Source organism: Lynx rufus, unplaced genomic scaffold (assembly GCF_022079265.1).
Source record: "Lynx rufus isolate CCGP_SWC_20201006 ecotype Redwood Valley unplaced genomic scaffold, mLynRuf1.p SCAF_13, whole genome shotgun sequence".
Taxonomy (NCBI): domain Eukaryota; kingdom Metazoa; phylum Chordata; class Mammalia; order Carnivora; family Felidae; genus Lynx; species Lynx rufus.
In genome coordinates this window covers 8,558,475-8,580,751 of record NW_025814827.1, presented here as the reverse complement: position 1 = coordinate 8,580,751, position 22,277 = coordinate 8,558,475, and the positions used below count along the sequence as shown (strand labels likewise).

The window sequence follows — 22,277 nt, the reverse complement described above, 5'->3', positions numbered from 1 at the left end:
TCAAACGAATTGGCCCACCGCCCCCCCCCCACTCACCCCCATGAGTGATACTGACTCAACCAGTCTCGTCTAGTATTCGCTTACTCGTTCATTGTCTGTCTTCCCCACAACAACACAAGCCCCAGAAGGGAAGGCACTGTGTCTATCACTGAATCTCTAGTGCCAAGCAGAACCTGGCGCGTAGATCTCTAGTATTCGTCAGATAAATGAGCTTTTCAAATCTGAACAATCCTGAGAGGTATGTGAGAAAACGGAGGTTCTGTCAGACTCTGGATCAGAGTCCTGGTCGGTCTGAATACAGTCCTCGCCTTCCTTCCAGACACCTCGTCCCTTTCCACTGCGGGAGCAGCTCCCCTACCCCTCCTCACTTAATCCCCCTCTCCTGGAGGGATAGACCGGAATTCCAATCTTGTCTCCGAGCCTGGTGCCAGCTCCCAAGTCCTCTCACGTTTCGGGGGCTCAGAGACGCCACCCTTTTCTTAAAACGGACCCTGTCGGGTGCGTGCAACCCCCCTTCCCTAGGTCCCCAATCAGGGCAGAGAGGAGTCCCGCACCGTCTATGGTAAAACCGGACGGGCCCCCTAGCCCACCGGTGGTATCGCCTCAACTCCCCGACTCTGTCCCTCTCCCTGCTGGGGAGCCCCTGGGCCGCGTGGGGGCGAGGAGGAGGCTCCAGGCGTCAAGGGCAACGAGGACATTCAGGCCCGAATTGGGGATGGGCCAACTTGGCGCAGTAGAACCTTTCTTCAGCGAGGCCTCGTTTGCCGGCCGGGCGGCTTTGGAGGAGACACCCGGCTTAACCGTCCCTCCCGCTCGCACCCTCCCCCTCCCGGCCCAGTCTGCGGAGGCGCGCCTTCCTGCCCGCCCCGAGTTCGGGGGCTGCTGCCGCGGGAGCGTTCCGCCTCGCTCCGGAGGGCACCCCCCCGCCCCCAGGCGTGGAGCTCCGAAGCCTTCGGCAGCGTCTGGCCCTTCGGAGCTGTGGTGGGCGAGGGCCCGCGGGTTTCCTCCAGCTGGGGAGGACGCAGAGCGGAGGCGGAGGCCGAGGAGTTTCCAGGCCCGAGGCCCGGCGGGCCGGGGCGAGGGAGACGCGCCCACCATTCGCCATCCGGGGCGCGAGCGGTCCTCTAGGGACCTCGCCGGCGACCCGTAGCTCGGGCACGCGCCTGTCGCAGCCCGCAGGAAGGAGGGGTCCGGCCTGAGGCCCAGGGCGGCGGCCGCCATGGAGATCCCCTCGGCCCAGGGCCGGCGCCTAGGGCCTTGGGGGCGGCCCTGACCGCCCTCCTCCCTGCCCGGACCGGCTCGCGGACGTGCCCCCTGCGGCATTCGGCCACCTCTGCGTCTCCGCCCTCCCCGGGCCGCGCTGCTGCCTGGGCGCGGCGGCGGCGACGGCGCCCTGTTGAATGGGCTGTGAGGGCCCAGGTTTGAAGCGCTGGCGAACGCGGCCTCCGGGGGCGCAAGGCAGCAGCAGCGGTGGCGACCAAACGGGTGTTGGAGTTGGCGGCGGCCATGGAGGGCCTGGCTGGCTATGTATACAAGGCGGCCAGCGAGGGCAAGGTGCTGACCCTGGCCGCCTTGCTTCTCAACCGGTCTGAAAGCGACATCCGCTATCTGCTGGGCTATGTCAGCCAGCAGGGAGGGCAGCGCTCCACGCCCCTCATCATCGCGGCCCGCAATGGGCACGCCAAGGTGGTGCGCTTGCTGTTAGAACATTACCGGGTGCAGACTCAGCAGACGGGCACCGTCCGCTTCGACGGGTAGGTACATCCCAAATCCTCTCCAAGCGCTCTGAGAGCCCCCCGCTCCCCCCGCCTCCACTCTCTCTTCCTAGAGGTATCACTGCTTCCTTTCTGTGCATCCTCCTGCCGCATTAATGACCACTTCATCTTCCAGGGCTACTACTTCATCCCGTGTGTTGCTCATCCTCCTCGGTCCCTACCCCTCATTCCCTCTCCTCTGTGCGTAAATAGCCACACCTCTGTCTTGATATCTAATCGGTATTCTTCTCCACTAGAGAGTCTGTGAGCAAGTAGTATGGAGGAGGTGCACCTTTCCAGGTTTTACCTTTGTCGATGGTGGGGGTCGGAACCGAGAGCAGAAATTAACGCGGTCGGCAATTAACATCGAAGACTTCTGTTTGATGACTTAGTTGGTCACCCCGTTTTTACTCCTTCAAGTGATGGTCCCTTCAGGCAGGTTGCTGGGGCCTTCATGTCAAAATAAGCGCCTAGAACTCCAGCGTCTGGAGGGGTCGTCGGGCAGCCAGACATCCCAAGACATGATTCTGACTCTTCCACGTTCCTCGAGGTAGAGCTGTTGGCTGCAAAAATGGCCCTGGGCCTGGTATAGCAGATGATGCCATTGTTAATATACGTTATCTTGTGATATTGTGAGGAAACTTGATTGTTTGCTCTTCTTTGAGATGGGGAGTTAAATTCATATTGTCGCAGTTAAAGTTTGGTTTTTAGGTCTAATGTACATATTTTTGGGGTGTGATAATAGTTAACGCAGAATTGTCAGGTTTGACAGTGTCTGCTGTGCTGGATGATTATAAAGTGTTTTACAGATTACAAACTTCATTGATTGCATTTGTATTTGTTGACTTTTGTGCCAGTTTATGAGCCATTCTAGCATTTTTTTTTTTTTTCTTTTTGAGGCGGATGTGGTCCAAGCACAAAGATAAGTATCTTTAGTTTTGGTGATTGAGAACTGCTTGGTTAAAACCGCATTGAAAAAGCACTTCTTGGGGCGCCTGGGTGGCGCAGTCGGTTAAGCGTCCGACTTCAGCCAGGTCACGGTCTCGCGGTCCGTGAGTTCGAGCCCCGCGTCGGGCTCTGGGCTGATGGCTCAGAGCCTGGAGCCTGTTTCTGATTCTGTGTCTCCCTCTCTCTGCCCCTCCCCCGTTCATGCTCTGTCTCTCTCTGTCCCAAAAATAAATAAACGTTGAAAAAAAAGAATTTAAAAAAAAAAAAAAGAAAAAGCACTTCTTGGTGATGACTAGGGCATTGTTGAATTTTGGTTGATTCTTTTTTACGTTTAAATAATAAAAGCTTTTTCTTCTGTTTTAGATGAGAAGAAAATATTTTAGAGTATTACATTTTAATGAAACGATAGCCTGTGTTGGTGGTTAATCTACGGTGCCACCTCCCTAGACATTCAGGAGATGGTCTTCTTCCTGTTGATGAAAGATGGCAACCTGATTCATGTTTGCTTTCCCTTACTGGCTTCTTTGTCCTTTCTATAACTACCTGCATTCCCACAGCCTTTCCGATACCTGGAGAAGTGCCACAGAATGACCCCTGAACTTCCAGCACCATTCCAGTTGTATAGGTGCATGCATTCATTGAGATATAACAGCTCCTGGGAACACCACAGCTAAGGAACTTGCTGAGGCCTGTTGGGAAGAGGGGAGAATAGTGGTGAGAAAAAATAGTTTCCTAAAGTATTTGGAAAGGCTTTGCTTACTGCTGTCTTCCTTAACTATCAAAGAGAAAGGTATTTTGAGATGGAATCACAAGAACTTGAAATGACTAGAAATGACTAGAAATACAGCACTGAGCCTGTATAGTAGTGTATCTTGCCCGGTGTTCTCCCCCGGCCAGTAAAATCAAAGAGTTCAGTGGGCAAACACTTACTGAACTCCCGTGTGCCAGGCTCTGCGGTAGGGATTGGGTATGCAGAGGTGAGTAACATACTGTTCCCACCGTGGGGGAAGACAGTCTAGTGGGGGAGACACAAATAGCTATATAAATGAATAATTACAGATGCCTTGCCATTTAGAGTTTTAGAAGTCTTTGGGACTGCTGAGGGAGTATGAGAAGAGGAGGTGCTCAGCTTTGCCTGGGGGAATCAGAGAAGGCTTCCTGGGTAAGGTGATGTCAGAGTTGGATCTTAAAAGAAGTGAGAGAGAGAGGCAACAGCCTGGTGAACTTGCAGTGACCAGTGTTTCAGTGTGTTTCAGTGTGGTCATAGGAAGGGATTCAAGCTGGGGAAATTGAGAAGAGATGTGGGAGACTGGAGAGAGGTGGAGGCCAGATTTTGATGACCCTTGTGGGAAACAGCGAGTCGGATTGGTGAGGCTGTAGTTGCGAGCGGTTCTGCATTTGAGATTTTGGCCAAGCGTTCTTTCTGTTCTTCAGTCTGCCTTTTTGGTTTGTGGATTGTTACAATTATGAATTTCTTGGCTGCTATGCAAAGGCAGTGGAGAATTTTATTTATTAAATGCCCGCAGTGGGCCTAGCCCTATTTATTACATCTTCTGTGGAGGATACAGAAAAAAATGCAAGGTTTCTACGTTTGAGGAGCTTACCAATTAATTAATAAGAGAGAATTGAAGTTCATGACCACCTTTCTGCCCACTCACAGCACTCTGAGATTTTGCAGTTTATTCCCGTCATTTTGGCATTTCAGAACTAGATAAAAAAGAGTGTTATTTGCAAATGTCATGATTTCACTTTGCACTCATTCCAGACATTGTGAAAATGGCCTGAATGCGGTGTTAACAATATGAAGCTCACTCATCCGTTGGGGGCTGGCTTTTTGAGAAGTACTTAGCTAAAATCCCCCCTTAGGTTCCATTGGCACTTGAGAACCATGGCCAGGTGGGGACTAGCAGGTTCTCTCTGTGTGCTGAGCTAGATTAGTGTTTCCTAGTTTTTGGTCACTTGTGTACCATCTTCACAATTTTTTGTCAGATTGTTCATTATTCTGTTATTTGCTCGATTTTTTTTTTAAGTTTCACTTTTTATCTTCATTCTAAGCAACGGTTATCTATGTGATTATGGGTTTGATATAGTATGTATTGTGTGTGTGTGAGAGAGAGAAAGACATTAAATATCTTATTTAAAAAAGTTATTTTTAAGTCTATGTTCTGCCTAAAAATTTCTATTATACCTTAGGAAACTAAAGTGGATTCATAATAGAGTCTCAAGGAGGAAGGGACTACCTACACCTACCGAGATCAAGCCCCATGGTGATATTTGAGCCCTTGTTCATATTTTTAGGAGGAACATTTGAGATTATTTTACTTATGGCTTAATATGCGAAGACTAAAATTGACAGACAAGTAGGCAAGAAAAATTACTTGAGTGGAAATGAAAGAACCTTTAGTTGGAGAATGGAAAACTATTAAGAATGTTACAGAAATGGAACAGAACAGAGGTGAGGTGTCATGTGACCATGGAATATTGTGTTGGCCTGAGTTCCTAGGGCCCACCGCCAGCTCTGGGCCAGAGTTTGTGGGGAACCCTTATGCTAAAAGAGGTTTGCTGACATGGATGGGAAGGAGAACAGGACCTCTGGGAATTCTGAGGCTTTTTGTTGAGTTCTCTTATTTTAAAGTCGGTGCTAGTACTAATACTTTCAATATCCTGGTAGAGGGCAGGCATGAGGGGCACATCATCATTTGACTTCATTTAAAAGTCATTGTTGGGGAGTATATATTTTAAGAAACTGCACTTGATCTAGTAAATGATTTTAAGGACTTTGGTTAAAATAAAGTATTGATCATTTACATTTAATGAATTTTTATTTCCTTTTCAAATGCTTGAACCAGACATTTTTATTTCAAATTGAACCAGGAAATAGTTGAGTTTAGTTTTGTGATCAGAAATGTTATCTTTTATTGTGAAATATTTGTCATCTGGTGTGTGTGTACATTTTGTTTAAAAAGGTGAATGTCAGATTTAGTTTCTTGATATTTATGTATTTACTTACTTAATTTTATTATTTTTTTTATGTATCTCTACCCCCAACATGGGGCTCGAACTCACGACCCCAAGATCAAGAGTCGCACGCTCCACCGACTGAGCCAGCCAGGTGCCCCGGTTTCTTGATTTTTAAAATGAAATACATAATAGGGAGTTTGCATTGCAGTTTGGACTGAGTCTAGAAAGATCATTGTTTTATAGTGCTTCTCCCATATGGACTAAGTACATATTGCGTTAATTTTATTATATTTTTATTTTCTGTTATAAATGTGTTTGGTATGTTGTTTTGAGGCAGTTTGTGCTCATAATTTCAGCTGAATTTTATGGACAAAGGAACGTCATAGATTTTAGGCTTATAATTCCCTTTAATCTGTTTAATTTTTTGTTTAGATGTAGAAATGCAAAATTTACTAAGGCTAGTGTTTCTGAAGGACTGGTCATTTTCTTTTTTAAAATCTTTTTTTTTTTCAACGTTTATTTATTTTTGGGACAGAGAGAGACAGAGCATGAACGGGGGAGGGGCAGAGAGAGAGGGAGACACAGAATCAGAAACAGGCTCCAGGCTCTGAGCCATCAGCCCAGAGCCTGACGCGGGGCTCGAACTCACGGACCGCGAGATCGTGACCTGGCTGAAGTCGGACGCTTAACCGACTGCGCCACCCAGGCGCCCCAGGACTGGTCATTTTCTAATACATTCTACAGTGAATATTTTGTCCTAAACTATTTATTAAAAATTTTTTAAGATTTATTTTAGAGTGAGTGAGTGGGGGGAGGGGCGGAGGGAGGGAGGGGGAGAGAGAGAGAGAGAGAGAGAATGAGAATCTCAAGCAGACTCTATGCTCAGCAAGGAGCCCGACGTGGGGCTTGATCCTACAACCTGAGCCAAAATCAAGAGTTGGATTCTCACTGACTGAGCCACCCAGATGCCCCTGTCCTAAACTATTTAAAAATTTTAATTGCCTCAATAAAAATAGATAATTGAAACTTTCTTGAGGCTTCTGTCACATCATTATATGGAAAAATGGAAATGATTAGGCTGCACCACAGAAAGTGTATTTTTAAAGTGCAAGGGAACTGGGGCGCCTGGGTGGCTCAGTCGGTTAAGCGTCCGACTTTGGCTCAGGTCATGATCTCGCAGTTCGTGAGTTCCAGCACTGCGTTGGGCTCTGTGCTGACAGCTCGGAACCTGGAGCCTTTTCAGATTCTGTGTGTCTCTCTCTCTGCCCCTCCCCCGCTTGCATTCTGTCTCTTTCTCTTTCAAAAATAAACATTAAAAAAAATAATAAAGTGCGAGAAAACATTTAACTATGTAAATGTAACTATATATTAACTATGTATTCATTTTTGATAGACTAATCATCAGTTTCAAAATGCTTTTTAAAGTTAAGTTAATGTTAACTTTTAAGTTAATGTCATGTGTTATGTTTCCTTACGTTTGATGCATTTTATAGTTTCTAGAGTAATATTGTGTTTCGATCTCATATAAACCTTTTAGTTACATATCTGTAAAATGAGCATAATATGGACCTCGTAGGGTTACTGGGAGGAGGGCATTGTGAGGATTGAATGAGATACATTGCATGTTGAGTACTTAATACAGTGAGTGCTTGGCACATCAAAAATATTTATTAGCTATTTTTGTTCATTTGAACTGTTTTTCTTTAATTGTGTCTCATTTTTGTTTTTAATTATGCATATTTTTAGTTAAGGTATAATATCTAGTAAGGTGCATAAAGTTTAAGTGGATAGGGGCACCTGGGTAGCTCAGCTGGTTAAGCATCTGACTCCCATCTGGCCTCAGGTCATGATCTCTTGGTTCGTCAGTTAAAGCTCGGCATCAGGTTCTGTGTTGTCAGTGAGGAGCCAGCTTGGGATTCTCTCTCTGCTCCTCCCCTGCTCGCTCTCTCTCTCAAAATAAATGAGTAAACTTAAAAATAAAAAAAAAATTAACTATACAATGTGATAAAATTTTAATATGTTTACATCCATGTAAACACCTTCTAGATCAGTATGCAGGACATTTTAATCATTCAGTTTCCCTTGTGCCCTTTCTCCATCAGTTCCTCTCCTTTTCCTTCTCAGAAGTAAAGATTATTCTGACTTCTATTATCATATATTAGTTTTGCCTATATTTGAACTTCCTGTAAAGGGAATCATACAGTATACTCATCTGTCTCTTTTTTTGCTTAACACATCACTATGAGATTCATCTGTGTAGTTGCATGTATGGGTTTTTTTTATGCTCTGTAGTATTCCATCGTATGAACCTATGGCAGCTTATTCTGCACCAGATATCGTAGGTGTTTCCAGTGTTTGACTTCTACAAATAAAGCTGCTATGACCATTTTTATGTAAATGTCTTCACTGGTGGTTATTCGTGTTCATTTCTCTTCAGTTACATGCCAAGGAGTAGAATTGCTGGGTCATGGGGTTGGTGTATTGCTAAACGGTTTTTCCAAAGTGGCTGGAAACATTACATTCCTACCAGCTATGAGAGTTTGAGTTGCTTCACATCCTGACCAACACTTAGTATTATCATGTCAGTCTTACTAATTTTAGCCATTCTGGTGGCTGTGTATTGGTGACTCCTGGTTTTAATTTGCATTTCCCTCGTGAGTAATTATCTTGAACATTTTTTTTCATATGTTTATTGGTCACTTGACTATCTTCTTTTGTGAAGTGTACTCATTTAGTCTTTTCACCCATTTTTTAGTTAGGTTGTTTGCCTTTTCTTATTGATTTGTCAAATACATTTAATGGAAATATCTTCTCCCAGTGAGTGGACCGCATATTCACTTTCTTCACAATATCTTTTGGTGAATTGAAGTTCTTAATTTTAATGAAGTCAGATAAATCAGTTTTTTATATGATTAGTGCTTTTTTTGCATTCTGTTTAAGAAATGGTCATTAACTCCAAGGTCATTAAGATAGTCTTTTTTTTTTTTTTTTTTAGAAGCTTTTATTGTTTTGCTTTAGATGTATGCCACTTCTCTAATTTTTATGCATAGTGTGAGGTAAAAGTCAAAGTTACTTTTTTCCCATACAGATACTTAGTTGCTTTAGGACCATTTTTTTAAAAAGAGACCATACTTTCTACCTGATTTTCAATGGAGCTTTTTTTTTTTTTTTTAAATTTTTTTTTAATGTTTATTTTGGGGACAGAGAGAGACAGAGCATGAACGGCGGAGGGGCAGAGAGAGAGGGAGACACAGAATCGGAAGCAGGCTCCAGGCTCTGAGCCATCAGCCCAGAGCCTGACGCGGGGCTCGAACTCCCGGACCGCGAGATCGTGACCTGGCTGAAGTCGGACGCTTAACCGACTGAGCCACCCAGGCGCCCCTCAATGGAGCTTTTGTCATAAATCAAGAGACTATGGGGCACCTGGGTGGCTCAGAAAGTTGTGTCTGACTCTAGATTTCGGCTCAGGTCATGACCTCAGGGTTGTAGGATTGAGCTCTGCTTAGCATGGAACCTGCTGGAAATTCTGTCTCTCTTCCTCTCCTTCTCCTCCTCTGCTTGTGCGTGCTCTCTCTCTCAAAGATTAAAATAAAATAAAATTAATTAAAAAACTATGTGTGTGAATCTACTTCTGGATTTTTTGTTGTTGTTGTTGTTGTTCTATTGATACACTTGTCTATCCTTGTGCCAGTGACACATTATCTTAATTACTGTAGTTGCCCTTTTTTTTTTCCTTTCAAGATCCTCTTGGTTGTTCTAGGTCCATTGCATTTCTGTATTCCTTTTAGGATTAATTTGTCAATCTCTACATGTGTGGCTATGCCCGCATGCGCGCGCACACACACACACACACACACACACACACACACACTGTCTCTCTCATCCACCCCTGCTGGGATTTTGGTTGGAATGCATTGACTCTATATATCATTTTGGTGGAGAATTAACATCTTAACACTATTGAGTCTTCTAACTATGAACATGGAATATTTCTCCATTTATTTAGACCTTTAATTTATCTCAGGAATGTTTTGTAGTTTTCAGTGTAGAACTCTTATATATTTTTCATTAGATTTATTACTAGGTACTGATATTTTCTGATGCTGTCACAAATGATATTTTTTTGGTAGTGAAAGAAAAATTTTTTGAACTTCGTATAATCATGACACTAAAAATGTTAATTTTAATTTTACTGAATTGTTTGCAAAAGGCACGGTTGGCAGCCATTAAAACCATCACTGATGTTTTGTCTTCTTTTTTGGACTTCCAGTTTAGTTTAAAAAATCAATTAACAAATGGCACTTACAAAAAATAAAATTTAGAAAAGAAACTTCAGAAACCTGGTTTTTTGTTTTTCGAGGTTTGTCTTCCATACAGTAAAAGGCACAGATCTTAAGTGTGCACTTTGGTGAGTTTTTTTGCCCTAAATATCCACCCATGTAGCCACTACCCAGGTCAAGATATAGGACATTTCCAGCAGCTTTAAGCCTCTTCCCAGTCAGTCCTACCCCTTTCCCATAGGTAACTGCGTAAGTCCTTGTTAGAAGACTTTTGTGTCATTTTGTGTCACTTGAAAGTGAAGAAGTAACTGCCTGAATTGTTATAAAGTGGGTCTTTTGTTTTCAGCAGAAACAACAGACCGATGGTGTCTTGGAGGTGTTGTTAATTGGAGTTAAACTATGATGTTTTTATTATACCAGAGGAATTATACTCTTCCATTTCATGGACGATATAATTTGACCTGTGTTATAACATAAGGCTGTATAGTGAGGAGCTCAGCAGTGAGGTTTTTATTTTTTTTTATTTTTTTTTCAACGTTTATTTATTTTTGGGACAGAGAGAGACAGAGCATGAACGGCGGAGGGGCAGAGAGAGAGGGAGACACAGAATCGGAAACAGGCTCCAGGCTCTGAGCAGTCAGCACAGAGCCCGGCGCGGGGCTCGAACTCACGGACCGCGAGATCGTGACCTGGCTGAAGTCGGACGCTTAACCGACTGCGCCACCCAGGCGCCCCAGCAGTGAGGTTTTTAGTATAGATTCTTAACTCTAGTAAATACTGCTTTTGTTTGATCTTTTTCCTTAACACTTCCAAGTATACTTATTTTAGTGGTTCATGCACAGTAGATGTAAGTATTTGTAGCAAAAATCTACTTTTTAGGGCTGATGCTTAGTAACGCGATAAAAAGTTGAGAAATTGAGGTTGGGGAAAAATTGAAGGTAGACAGATCGACAAGATTGGCCTCCTTGCACGTCTGATTTTATGTAAGTAGTGAACCTAGTGTATATGAGGCAATAAGTAAGTGGTGACTATGAAGCCAAAAAGTGCAAGCACAGACTGAAGGTCAGGGAAGATGCCCACTTGTTTTTAGGAAAATGCTAATTGTTTCCTGCTCTTAATATTTTCCCCCAGTGATTTTGTTGAAGAACATACATAAACCCCTAATGTAAGCACATATATACATGCATATTTTTAAGACTTCTACATTTTTTAAATTTATTTTTATTTTTTGAGAGAGCTTGTGTGTGCACGCACATACGCACAAACCGGGGAGGGGCTGAGGGAGAGAGAGGATCTTAAGCAGTTTCCATGATCCATGTGGAGCCAGACTTGGGGCTCGATGCCATGAACTGTGAGATCACGACCTGAGCTGAAATCAAGAGTTAGCACAACTCACTGAGCTAGCTACCCAGGCACCCCTTGAGACTTCTTTTTATTTATTTATTTTTGAAAGAGAGAGACGGAGGGTGAGCAAGGGGAGGGGCAGAGAGGGAGATACAGAATCTGAAGCAGGCTCCAGGCTCTGAGTTGCCAGCTCAGAGCCCAATGCGGGGCTCGAACCCACGAACTGAGATCATGACCTGAAGCGAAGTCAGACGCATAAGTGACCCAGCCACCCAGGGCACCCCAGAGACTTTTAAATTGGAGTATAACAGAGAGAAATGCACTAATTGAACATGTTTTTTCAGAAAGGGAACATACTCGTTTAATAAAGTTCCTTTTGTGCTTTCTCCCACTCTCTACTCCCCTTAAAGGTAAACAGTGTCCTTCTGACTTCCAACACTACAGATAGGTATATACATGTAGTAATATAACATGTACTATGTTTGGTTGACTTTTGCTCACCATTACGTTTATGTGATCCTTCCATATTGTATGGAGCGGGAAGTTTTTCATTCTCACTGCTGTGGTAGAGGTATATATTTGATTAGCTCAGATAATCTTAGGAAAAAGTTATCTGCTTAAATCCTTGTTTTCCTAAAGCAGTTTTCTAACACAGCGTCAATATAGGGATTAGGGTAGCTTTCTTACTGACATATAGAGAGAAACTCCGGTCCGTGAGGGATCCCGGGAAGGAGGAACATGCTTTTTCTTAAGAGCCAGTGCATCAACTGGGTGGTAAAGAAGTTACGAGCCTCCGTACATTGCCTCTGTGTTTTCTGAAATGTATTTACTTTTGCTAGTAAAAAGTTGGTGATTTTTTTTTTAGGGTTATATACGTTGGTAATAACAGTAATAGATAGCTAACATTTATTGAGCTTATACAAGGTATAATAAGTACAATGCAACATGCTTGACTTAAGTCACCTGATTTTATTTTCACACAAACTAACGCTTTATTTGCATTCTGTAGATTGAGGGTTTTGGTCAGTGCAAACGAATACATTCTTTAAACTTCTCTCAGGGCACATGGCCTCCATTTTCTGACGGTTTGTTCTTTTCACGAACAGGTATGTGATTGATGGCGCCACTGCTCTTTGGTGTGCAGCAGGAGCTGGACATTTTGAAGTTGTTAAACTTCTAGTCAGCCATGGAGCCAACGTGAACCACACCACAGTAACTAACTCGACCCCCCTGCGGGCGGCATGCTTTGATGGCAGACTGGACATTGTGAAATACTTGGTTGAAAATAATGCCAACATCAGCATTGCCAACAAATACGACAACACCTGCCTGATGATTGCAGCGTACAAGGGACACACTGACGTGGTCAGATACCTTTTAGAACAACGTGCCGATCCCAATGCTAAAGCACATTGTGGAGCCACAGCCTTGCATTTTGCAGCTGAAGCCGGGCACATAGATATTGTGAAAGAGCTGATAAAATGGCGTGCTGCTATAGTAGTGAACGGCCATGGGATGACGCCATTAAAAGTAGCTGCCGAAAGCTGTAAAGCCGATGTCGTCGAACTGTTACTCTCTCATGCTGATTGCGACCGAAGAAGTCGGATTGAAGCTCTGGAACTCTTGGGTGCCTCCTTTGCAAATGACCGCGAGAACTATGACATCATGAAGACGTACCACTATTTATATTTAGCCATGTTGGAGAGGTTTCAAGATGGTGATAACATTCTGGAGAAAGAGGTCCTCCCACCAATCCATGCTTATGGGAATAGAACTGAATGTAGAAATCCTCAGGAACTGGAATCCATTCGGCAAGACAGAGATGCTCTTCACATGGAAGGCCTTATAGTTCGGGAACGGATTTTAGGTGCTGACAATATTGATGTTTCCCATCCCATCATTTACAGGGGAGCCGTTTATGCAGATAACATGGAATTCGAACAGTGTATCAAGTTGTGGCTGCACGCCCTGCACCTGAGACAGAAAGGTAACCGGAATACCCACAAGGATCTTCTCCGATTTGCTCAAGTTTTCTCACAGATGATACATTTGAATGAAACTGTGAAGGCCCCAGACATAGAATGTGTTTTGAGATGCAGTGTTTTGGAAATAGAACAAAGTATGAACAGAGTAAAAAATATTCCAGATGCTGATGTCCACAATGCTATGGACAATTATGAATGTAATCTCTATACCTTTCTGTATTTAGTGTGCATCTCCACCAAAACACAGTGCAGTGAAGAAGATCAGTGCAAAATTAACAAGCAGATCTACAACCTGATTCATCTGGATCCCAGAACTCGGGAAGGTTTCACCCTGCTGCATCTAGCTGTCAACTCGAACACCCCGGTTGATGATTTCCACACCAATGATGTCTGCAGCTTTCCAAATGCACTTGTCACAAAGCTCCTGCTGGACTGTGGTGCCGAGGTGAATGCAGTAGACAATGAGGGGAACAGTGCCCTTCACATCATCGTTCAGTACAACAGGCCCATCAGTGATTTTTTAACCTTGCACTCTATCATCATCAGCCTGGTTGAAGCTGGCGCCCACACTGACATGACCAATAAACAGAATAAGACTCCGCTAGACAAAAGTACAACTGGGGTATCTGAAATACTACTTAAAACTCAAATGAAGATGAGTCTCAAGTGCCTGGCTGCCCGAGCAGTTCGGGCTAATGACATTAACTACCAAGACCAGATCCCCAGAACTCTTGAAGAGTTTGTTGGATTTCATTAAGTGACTGGATATGTAAAATCGTTTAATGTGGTGCTAAAAAGTAAAGGACTTTAATCACAGACAATAGAATTATGTGTTCATAAATTCTGCTTTTCTTTCCATTACCCTTCCTCCCTACCCATCCTTCCTTAGTTCTGTATTTGGTCTTTTTGCCTCATGATGTTGACTGATCTCAAATACGCTTTAAACAACGCCACATTGTTTAGGTGTAACTATAATCTAAGGTGTCTGGATATTGGTCACTTAATCTTTCTTTCTTTCTTTCTTTCTTTCTTTCTTTCTTTCTTTCTTTCTTAATTGAAGTATAATTGAGATACATTATATTAGTTTCAGGTGTACAACATAATGATTTGACATTTGTATTTTTTTTTAAGGAATGAATATAAAATATTTTATGTAACAAGGGACGTTTATGATTTGAAGTCAATGTTTTAAAAACTGCCTACAAAAGTATTTCTGTTAAGCCTGTGTCAGCGTGTTATCCTTGCAGCAGTTTTGAGGATTTCATGAAGAAGAACAACTAAAAAGGACCATAAGAGTAATGGGATACCCCGGTGTTCTGCGTGTGCCCAACTGCTGCACGTAGGTTTTGCTCTTCCAATATTTATGCGGAGTGATACGGCACATCATAACATCAGGAGGATTTCAAAAAATACTACTGCAGATTAATCTGAAAATGTGCTAATTTCATAATAGTTATAAATGTATCAAGTTAAAGCCATTGGAATTATTGCATTATGCTGGGTGGTACACACAAAGGAGTAATAGTCTTAAAGCAATTTTTCAGAGAATATCGATGGACTCTTTGCCGTCAGGCTTAAATTCTAAAATTCTTTGGTCTCTGTTTTAAGGTAACTTCTCTAAATTGCAGCAGCCTGCATTTGAACTCAGCTCACAGACATGTAAAAATTATGAATACTGTGTTTTCTTATGAAACAAATTGTCACAATATAGTTACACCTTCTATTTTTGTCCCTTTCTCCCTTTCCTCCTGTGTGGTCTCTTTTAAAAATTGAAACTACTTTTCCAGAGGGCACTGTTTGTGCCCCCCTCATAAGGTGTTTATGATGGATGAAAAGGAACAAGGATGTTTTTAATTTTTTCACTTTCTTTACTTTGTCCCTTATAATTAGTAGAAAAATCACTAGTGTGATATAGGAAATGAAATGTTTTTGATGATAAAAGTAATTTGCAATGCTGTCTGGATGGTATTTCTGTCTGAGAGCTGAAAGTTCAACCACAAAATGTCACTGATTCTGATAGGCTGTGCAGAGGTCTTTTTGTTTTGTTTTGTTTTGTTTTGATGGCAGCATTTTAAGTGTCAGACTAAAAGAGTATTCTGTGATTATCTTTTAAGCATCACAGAAATTCAAGTAAAGGGTATACACCTATTTCTATTTCTATTGATGTTAAAAAATGATAAAGTAAAATGAGCTATATCTGTATTTTTTCTCTCTAGTGCCAAATGAATGCCTTAGCTACTCGTAGTGCATGGTACTGTAAGTGAAGACCAGCTTTTTTTTCGTTAATGAAAAGCATTATGATGCTGTAACATCAGCTATAAACTAAAAAAAAAAAAACAAAAACAAAGAAACCCCAAATCTGTATGGTTTCAATGAGCATTTTATGTCTGCATATTGTTTGGTGAAGTATAAGAGAAAGGTTGCAGTTGAAACAGTATAAAGCATAAATGACCAAGCCAAAATTAGCACCTAGGGCCTTAAATAAAAGATACCCCACAAAATGAAATAGTTTGAAGGGTGGGAGGGATTGGAAGGGGGGGAACCTTAAAAACTTTTTCCCCTAAGGATGCAAGATACCTTTATGGCCACTGTAGTTCTACTTCATGCTCTTGTTTCAGCTAGGAACGTTTTGATGGCAAATTCTGTCATGGTAATATATTTCTGTTTTCCTAACCTGAGGTCTTTGCAAGGAGGGTTTTCAGGATGGTTTGAAGGGAGATACTTGAAAGAGCCCTAATTTGAAAGTTACTGGCCTTGATGATCCTTCCGGTGCAAATCAAGGAAATACTGTACCTTGCTCTTGGCAACTCTCGTGGCCTGAAAGAGAAAATGCACGTCCTCAAGGTGAGTGAATCACACCTTTTCCACAGCTTAGGTCAGACCCTGTATCTTTCAGACTTCAAGGCCTGTGTCTCTGACAGTCTGAGGAATGGCTATGATACTTGGTATTCAGTTGGTTCCATTATGAATGTGTATGATTTTTAAACACCAAAACTTAAAATATCAGATAATGTTGCATGTTTTAAAAAAACCATCCCTCTGGCTACCCAGGACCAGCACTCTTTTAGATCTTACATATTCATAAAATGAGGATGATGATTATATGTACATATTCAGACATCAAAATTTAATGACAGTGCTTTTGAGAAGGGATGCATGCTGGAGAGCGCAGCTGCTGACTGGAGTGCCGACAAGGTTGGAGAGAGAGTGTGAAGACAGTGGGAATAAACTGTGAGCTCTGCTAATGGTAACATACTTTTCTACTGTAGTGTCGTAGTATGTTGTGCACTCCATTGCTAAGGATCTAATTCTGTCTTGTAAAATAAATCCAAATATGTATTGTGAAACATCTGTATAAAACCATTCTTGAAACAAGTGATCTACATGCCTGTTTTATTTGTTTTTGGTAGAATTATTTTAAGTATGTTTAGCCAAATCCTTCCCAAGCTTAAATGTTTTGTGTGTTTTAAAAAATTTATTATTATTATTATTATTATTTTTTTTTTTTAAGGAAAATAAATCGGTAAGAAAGGTCAATAGTTCTGTATCTCAGCTCATGAGAACTCCAGGCTGTCTCCATTTTCCAGCCACTTTTGTCATTTTCTGTTTATTATTGGTAGAAGTATGCTTCGGATCGTAAGTCTTCCTTGATAATATTACAAATTAAGTCAAAACTTCTTTGTCTTGCTCAGTAATTGTCCTATAAATTTGGTTGAACGAGAGGCCCAGGAGGATGGATATCTGGGCAAACGAGGTGAAACTTAGGTGGGTTTTCCGTTTTTAAATAAGAGTTGGTGAAACTGAACCCTTGAATTTAGGTGACTCTTCAACTCAAGGAATGGGCAGCAAATCCATCCCCTCAATTGATTAAAGAAGGGGGAAATTTTTGTCGTGAGAACTCTGACACCACATGGTTTTCTTCACTCTACTCTGGATTGCTCCAGCAGGCCACAGTCCCACTACCTTAAGGTTCTTTGCCGTGGGAACTTCAAACAAACGAGCCAAAAAAGCAAGCTTTGGTCTTGCTTGTTTCTGGGAAGGGTTTTGTTTCAGTGGACTACTAGTTGATTAATAACCGATAATTAGGGGCAACCTAGGTAGGTACTATAGCGCTGTTTGAAGTAACAAACGATTCCGGGGGGTGCAGCTCCCTAAGTATCAACTCTGTGTCTGGCAAGTGGTTTTGCAAATTACATATCCCAAGGGAATGACAGCCGTTACCAGTCTCCACTGCAGTTGAGGCAGCTACTTTATGGATAGGACCATTTTGGATTACTCGTGCAGAAACTTTCCTTTTTGGGAACGGGGCGCGGTGAGGAGGTGAGTTGCTGGCCCTTGAGTTACAGTTTTCTGGGTTTAGAAGCAGCCAGTGATTGAACTAGTGAGTAGGTGGACAAAAGTAGAAAGGGCTTGTTTTTATGGTAGATTTTCTGTAAAAATCCTAAATGTTCCTTTTTAGTCTAGCCACAAGTATCTATGTACAGATGACTCTTCTGTTTTCCTCACTGACTATGCTGTAACACTGAAATGGGTTAAAGAAAACAAAACTCTGCCTTTTGCTCTATGGAAAGTTACCAGTCCATAGGATGTTAAGCTGTGTGTTTATTTCCACTCTGAAAACGCACAGCTCTGCTCTGGATACCCTTTCGGGAAGGTAGAAAGCTCCTAGGTACGTATGGCACCTTGCAGGGCTTTGTCATACACGTCTGGCAGACTTGCCCAAGTCTTCAGATGGCCTGGGTTGTACGTACAGCATCCTCTGTCCCAAATAGGGGATCTGGAATAAGTCCACTGATAGTGATGGTAGATACATTAATTTTTAAAACTGTAAAGTAAATGTGGTCTCTAGTCCTAGGTTTGTGGTGTGTTCATTTGTGTTAATGTGCAGGGAAGGGACATTGACTTGATGGTTATGGGGAGTATATCTTGATGTGTGTACAGGGGTGAGTATTGCTAAATTATTAACAGCTTTTCATTTAGGGGTGAGTCATGTGATGAGTGGCCTAATCAGCAAAATGAAGGAGCAAAGATGCAAGCTTTGCCCAGTGATGAAGTAAACAAGGTTTTGTATCTGTCTTTTATCAGGTGTTGTAAAACTTGCGCATGGCTTTTTTTGTTGTGGCTTATTAGTAATTGGTGGAGGAGAAAAGATGAGGAAAACCCCTCAGCTTTGCTAACCACTCTTTTCAGAGGTACATCATTGGGGAGTAAAATCTGACTGGCCTAATGTGTTGAAAAGATCCTATCCTTTATAATATTCACCCCATCCTGTAATCCTCCGCATTGAGGAACTACATTGTTGTATTCTAGTAATTCACTGTGATTTATAACAAACCAGTGATGTCATTCTCTTGTGCACTTTTGTCAAACCATTTACGTGACTTTAATAAACATAGTGAACTTGCTGACTGCACCAGAGGTCTGTTAGTGATTATATTGCATGACATTTTCTATTTGAGTTTGACATGTAGAATCATTTTTAATTTCGTGGCAATTGACAGTCCTAATAGCCCAGCTAATTTGAAACTAACAATATTGCTGTGTAAAAGGAAAAAAAAAACCGGTGTTTGTGTTCAGTAAATGTTTGAAAAAAAAAAACCAACCCTGCCTTGCAGTTTGTGTCTTTATTGTTCAGTGTGCCTTAGTTGAGATGATCTTTTGTTGAATTTATTTAAAAAAGAGTTGTCAGAGTTATATGTGCCTGGGGAAAAAATGCAGATAGTAAAGAAAAATTCAAATTGTAAAAAAACAAAACAAAACAATGCCCTTCTCATCTCTACCTGCCTCCCTCTCATTTAGACTCTTTTTTTTTTTTTAATTTTTTTTTTCAACGTTTATTTATTTTTGGGACAGAGAGAGACAGAGCATGAATGGGGGAGGGGCAGAGAGAGAGGGAGACACAGAATCGGAAACAGGCTCCAGGCTCTGAGCCATCAGCCCAGAGCCCGACGCGGGGCTCGAACTCACGGACCGCGAGATCGTGACCTGGCTGAAGTCGGACGCTTAACCGACTGCGCCACCCAGGCGCCCCTCATTTAGACTCTTAAGAGGGCTGTCACTATTACTAGTTTTTTTGAATAGCTTCCCAGAATTTTTGTGTGCATATATGTTTTTTTTCTCCTTTTCATTTTTTTAAAAAATGCAAATGGACTTTTTCTTATTCTATTCTGCATCTTGTCTTTTACATTTACTATATCTTAGGCTTTTTCATTTTGGTGTGTAGTTTTGTTTTGTTTTGTTTTGTTTTTTTAAGCAACTTTATAGATTTAATTCTGTGGGTGGACTTAACATTTATTTAGCCAGACCTTGTTGTTGGACTTCTAGGTTTTCAATTTATTGATATTCTAAATAACGCTTCAGTGAACATCCTTATATACTATGTTCATAGAACAGATTCATTCCTAGCACTGGAATTTCTGGTTTAGTGACTGAATATTTAGAATTTTGATAGAGAACATTAAATTGCCTGCCATCTACCTATACTCTTACATCAGATTTTATCTAACCATTTAGTTTTTGCCAAGGTGACTAATGAAAAATAGTATTTCATGGTTTTGATTTGTGTTCCTTTATTATGAATGGGGTTGACACTTTCATATATTTACTGGCCCATTTGTATTTCTTTTGCTTGCTTTTGGGTTGTAGTCTTTTTCTTACTAGTTAGAAATTCTTTGGAAGTTTTGGGAAATTTTCTTTGTCATATGTCACAGTTTGTAGTTTGTTTTTTGACTTTGAATATAGTTGCTTTTATATCAGAAGTTTCCATTTTTATGTAGCCAAATTTATAATTTTTTAAAATGGATTCTGAGTTTTGTATCTTGCTTATAAGGTTGTCTCCATTCCAAGATGATAAATCTTTTTTACCCATGTTTTCTTCTAATGCTTTTATGGCTTCTCCCTTCCATGTCTTCTCTCTCTTCTTTTTCTCCTCCTCCTCCTCCTCCTCCTCCTCCTCCTCCTCCTCCTCCTCTTTTATCTATCTGAGGGGCGCCTGTGTGGCTCAGTTGGTTAAGCATCCAACACTTGATTTGATTTCGGCTTTGGTTTGTGAGAACAAGCCCCGTGTCGGGCTCCCTCAGTGACAGTGCAGAGCCCGCTTGGGGTTTTCTCTCTCTCTGCTCATCCCCCACTCATGTACTCTCGTTCTCTCTCTCTCTCTCAAAGAACCATTAAAATAAATCAATCTTTTATCTATCTGGAATTTATTTTGATGTAAGGATCCAGCTAGCCGAATAGCTGGATTGGTACTGATACCAGTCATAAACCAAATTTCCATTATGTAATGAGATCTTTTTCTGGGTTCTCTGTTTTATTCTGTTGATCTCGCAGTGTGGTGGACTGGGGATTATTGTCACGGCTCTATCATTTACAAGCTCTGTGGCCTGGGGTAAGTTACTTTTCTGTCCAAGCCTTAGTTTCTGTAAATCGGGATGATAATATTTAACTTGGACTGTGATGAGCAAACAAGAGAATCAAGATGCTTACCTAACAGTAACAAAGTGCTTGACATAGTGAAGTGCCTGGGTAATGTTAAATGTTAATACTAGTGGGGCTAATTGTTCATTTGTCTTCTTTTGGGGAGGGAATATAGTTTTTTTTATTATTGTATGTTTATTTTTGCAGATGAATTCCGGTGTCACGTCATGTTGAAAGTTGATTTTGTTTAGCGTTAAGAGATTAATTTAGGGAGACTTGCTGTCTCTGTAAGTCTGAGCCTTTTTATCCAAAGGAGAGATAGTCCCAGTTAGTGAAGTCTTATGTCTCTTAGAGATTTTTTAAGGTTTTTTTTTTTTTTTAGTGAAGTTCTTACAAATATATTCCTTTTACTATTAGGTTCTGTGTTTATATTATGGGTAGGAGCTTTTTTTTTTTTCAATCACATACTTCTAAATGTTAATGTTTTTACATAGGCATTTTATTTTATTTATTAAAAAAAATTTTTTTTTACGTTTATTCATCTTTGAGAGACAGAGAGAGAGACAGAGCATGAGCGGGGAAGGGGTAGAGAGAGGGAGACACAGAATCCGAAGCAGACTCCAGGCTCTGAGCTGTCAGCACAGAGCCCGACGTGGGGTTTGAACTCACCAACTGCGAGATCATGACCCCAGCTGAAGTCGGATGCACAACCGACTGAGCCACCCAGGTGCCCCATTTACATAGGCATTTTAATGGATTTGCCTTTTTTTGAAAAATGAAATTGTTCATTGCTTTTGGATGTCGCAGATACACTAATCATCATTTATAAGTGAAGCTTATTTTGCCTCTTATTTCAGTATTCATATTCTATATTTCTTATAGAATTATAGAACCAATTAATATTGGTTAAGATTATCCAAAGAGTATTAAGTGGTGGTATTGGAGCACATCCTTGGCACATGTTTGTTTTAAAATTTAGATTTAGGGTAGCCATTCCAGTCCCTTCCTAAAGACCTGAAAAAACCATGTAGTTCAAGTCTCTCGTTTTATAGCTGAGGATGTAAACCCAGAAAGAAGTGTTTTGTCCATGTAAGGTCATACAAGGGTTGAATGTCAGAGCCCAGGGTCAGCTCTGGGTCTTGACTCACGGAGCAGTGCTCTTTCACTCTCAGACTATTAGGCTGGCACAAGCAAAGATCCTCTTAGCATCTCTGCCAGGTCTGAGCCGGCTGTAATACCCAGCTGGACTCCGGAAATCATCCAGACAAATTCTAAATCATTTTTTTTTTCTGTGTTTCAAGTAATGTCTGCTGTATTAAAGTAACAGACGATCAGACTAAAGAAAATACTGGCAGTAATATATTTCATCAGGTACTTAATCTAGAAAATGCCTGTGTGAGATGTAAATTTCAGGTGGTTCATAAAGACTTTGCATGTTGACAAGCATAGACAAAACTAGCTATTCTAATTTCTCTGTGCTTTGTGCATGTGGCGTGCTTGGTCTGTCCTGAGTGCAGTACTGGGGCGTGTTCCTGCCTCCAGCAGACACGCTGTATCAGGGATGCGCGTACAAAAATAAGAAACATGGT

The 22,277-nt window shown here is 41.6% G+C and overlaps 1 protein-coding gene across 1 annotated transcript; it reads left to right on the top strand.

The window, feature by feature from the left end:
- Positions 1-895: 895 nt before the first annotated feature.
- On the top strand, positions 896-14,353 carry FEM1B (fem-1 homolog B). Its single transcript, XM_047074877.1, has 2 exons — positions 896-1,754; positions 12,394-14,353. Exons 1-2 carry the CDS (start codon positions 1,507-1,509, stop codon positions 14,027-14,029), a joined length of 1,884 nt encoding a protein of 627 aa, XP_046930833.1. The 5' UTR covers positions 896-1,506; the 3' UTR covers positions 14,030-14,353.
- Positions 14,354-22,277: the final 7,924 nt, after the last annotated feature.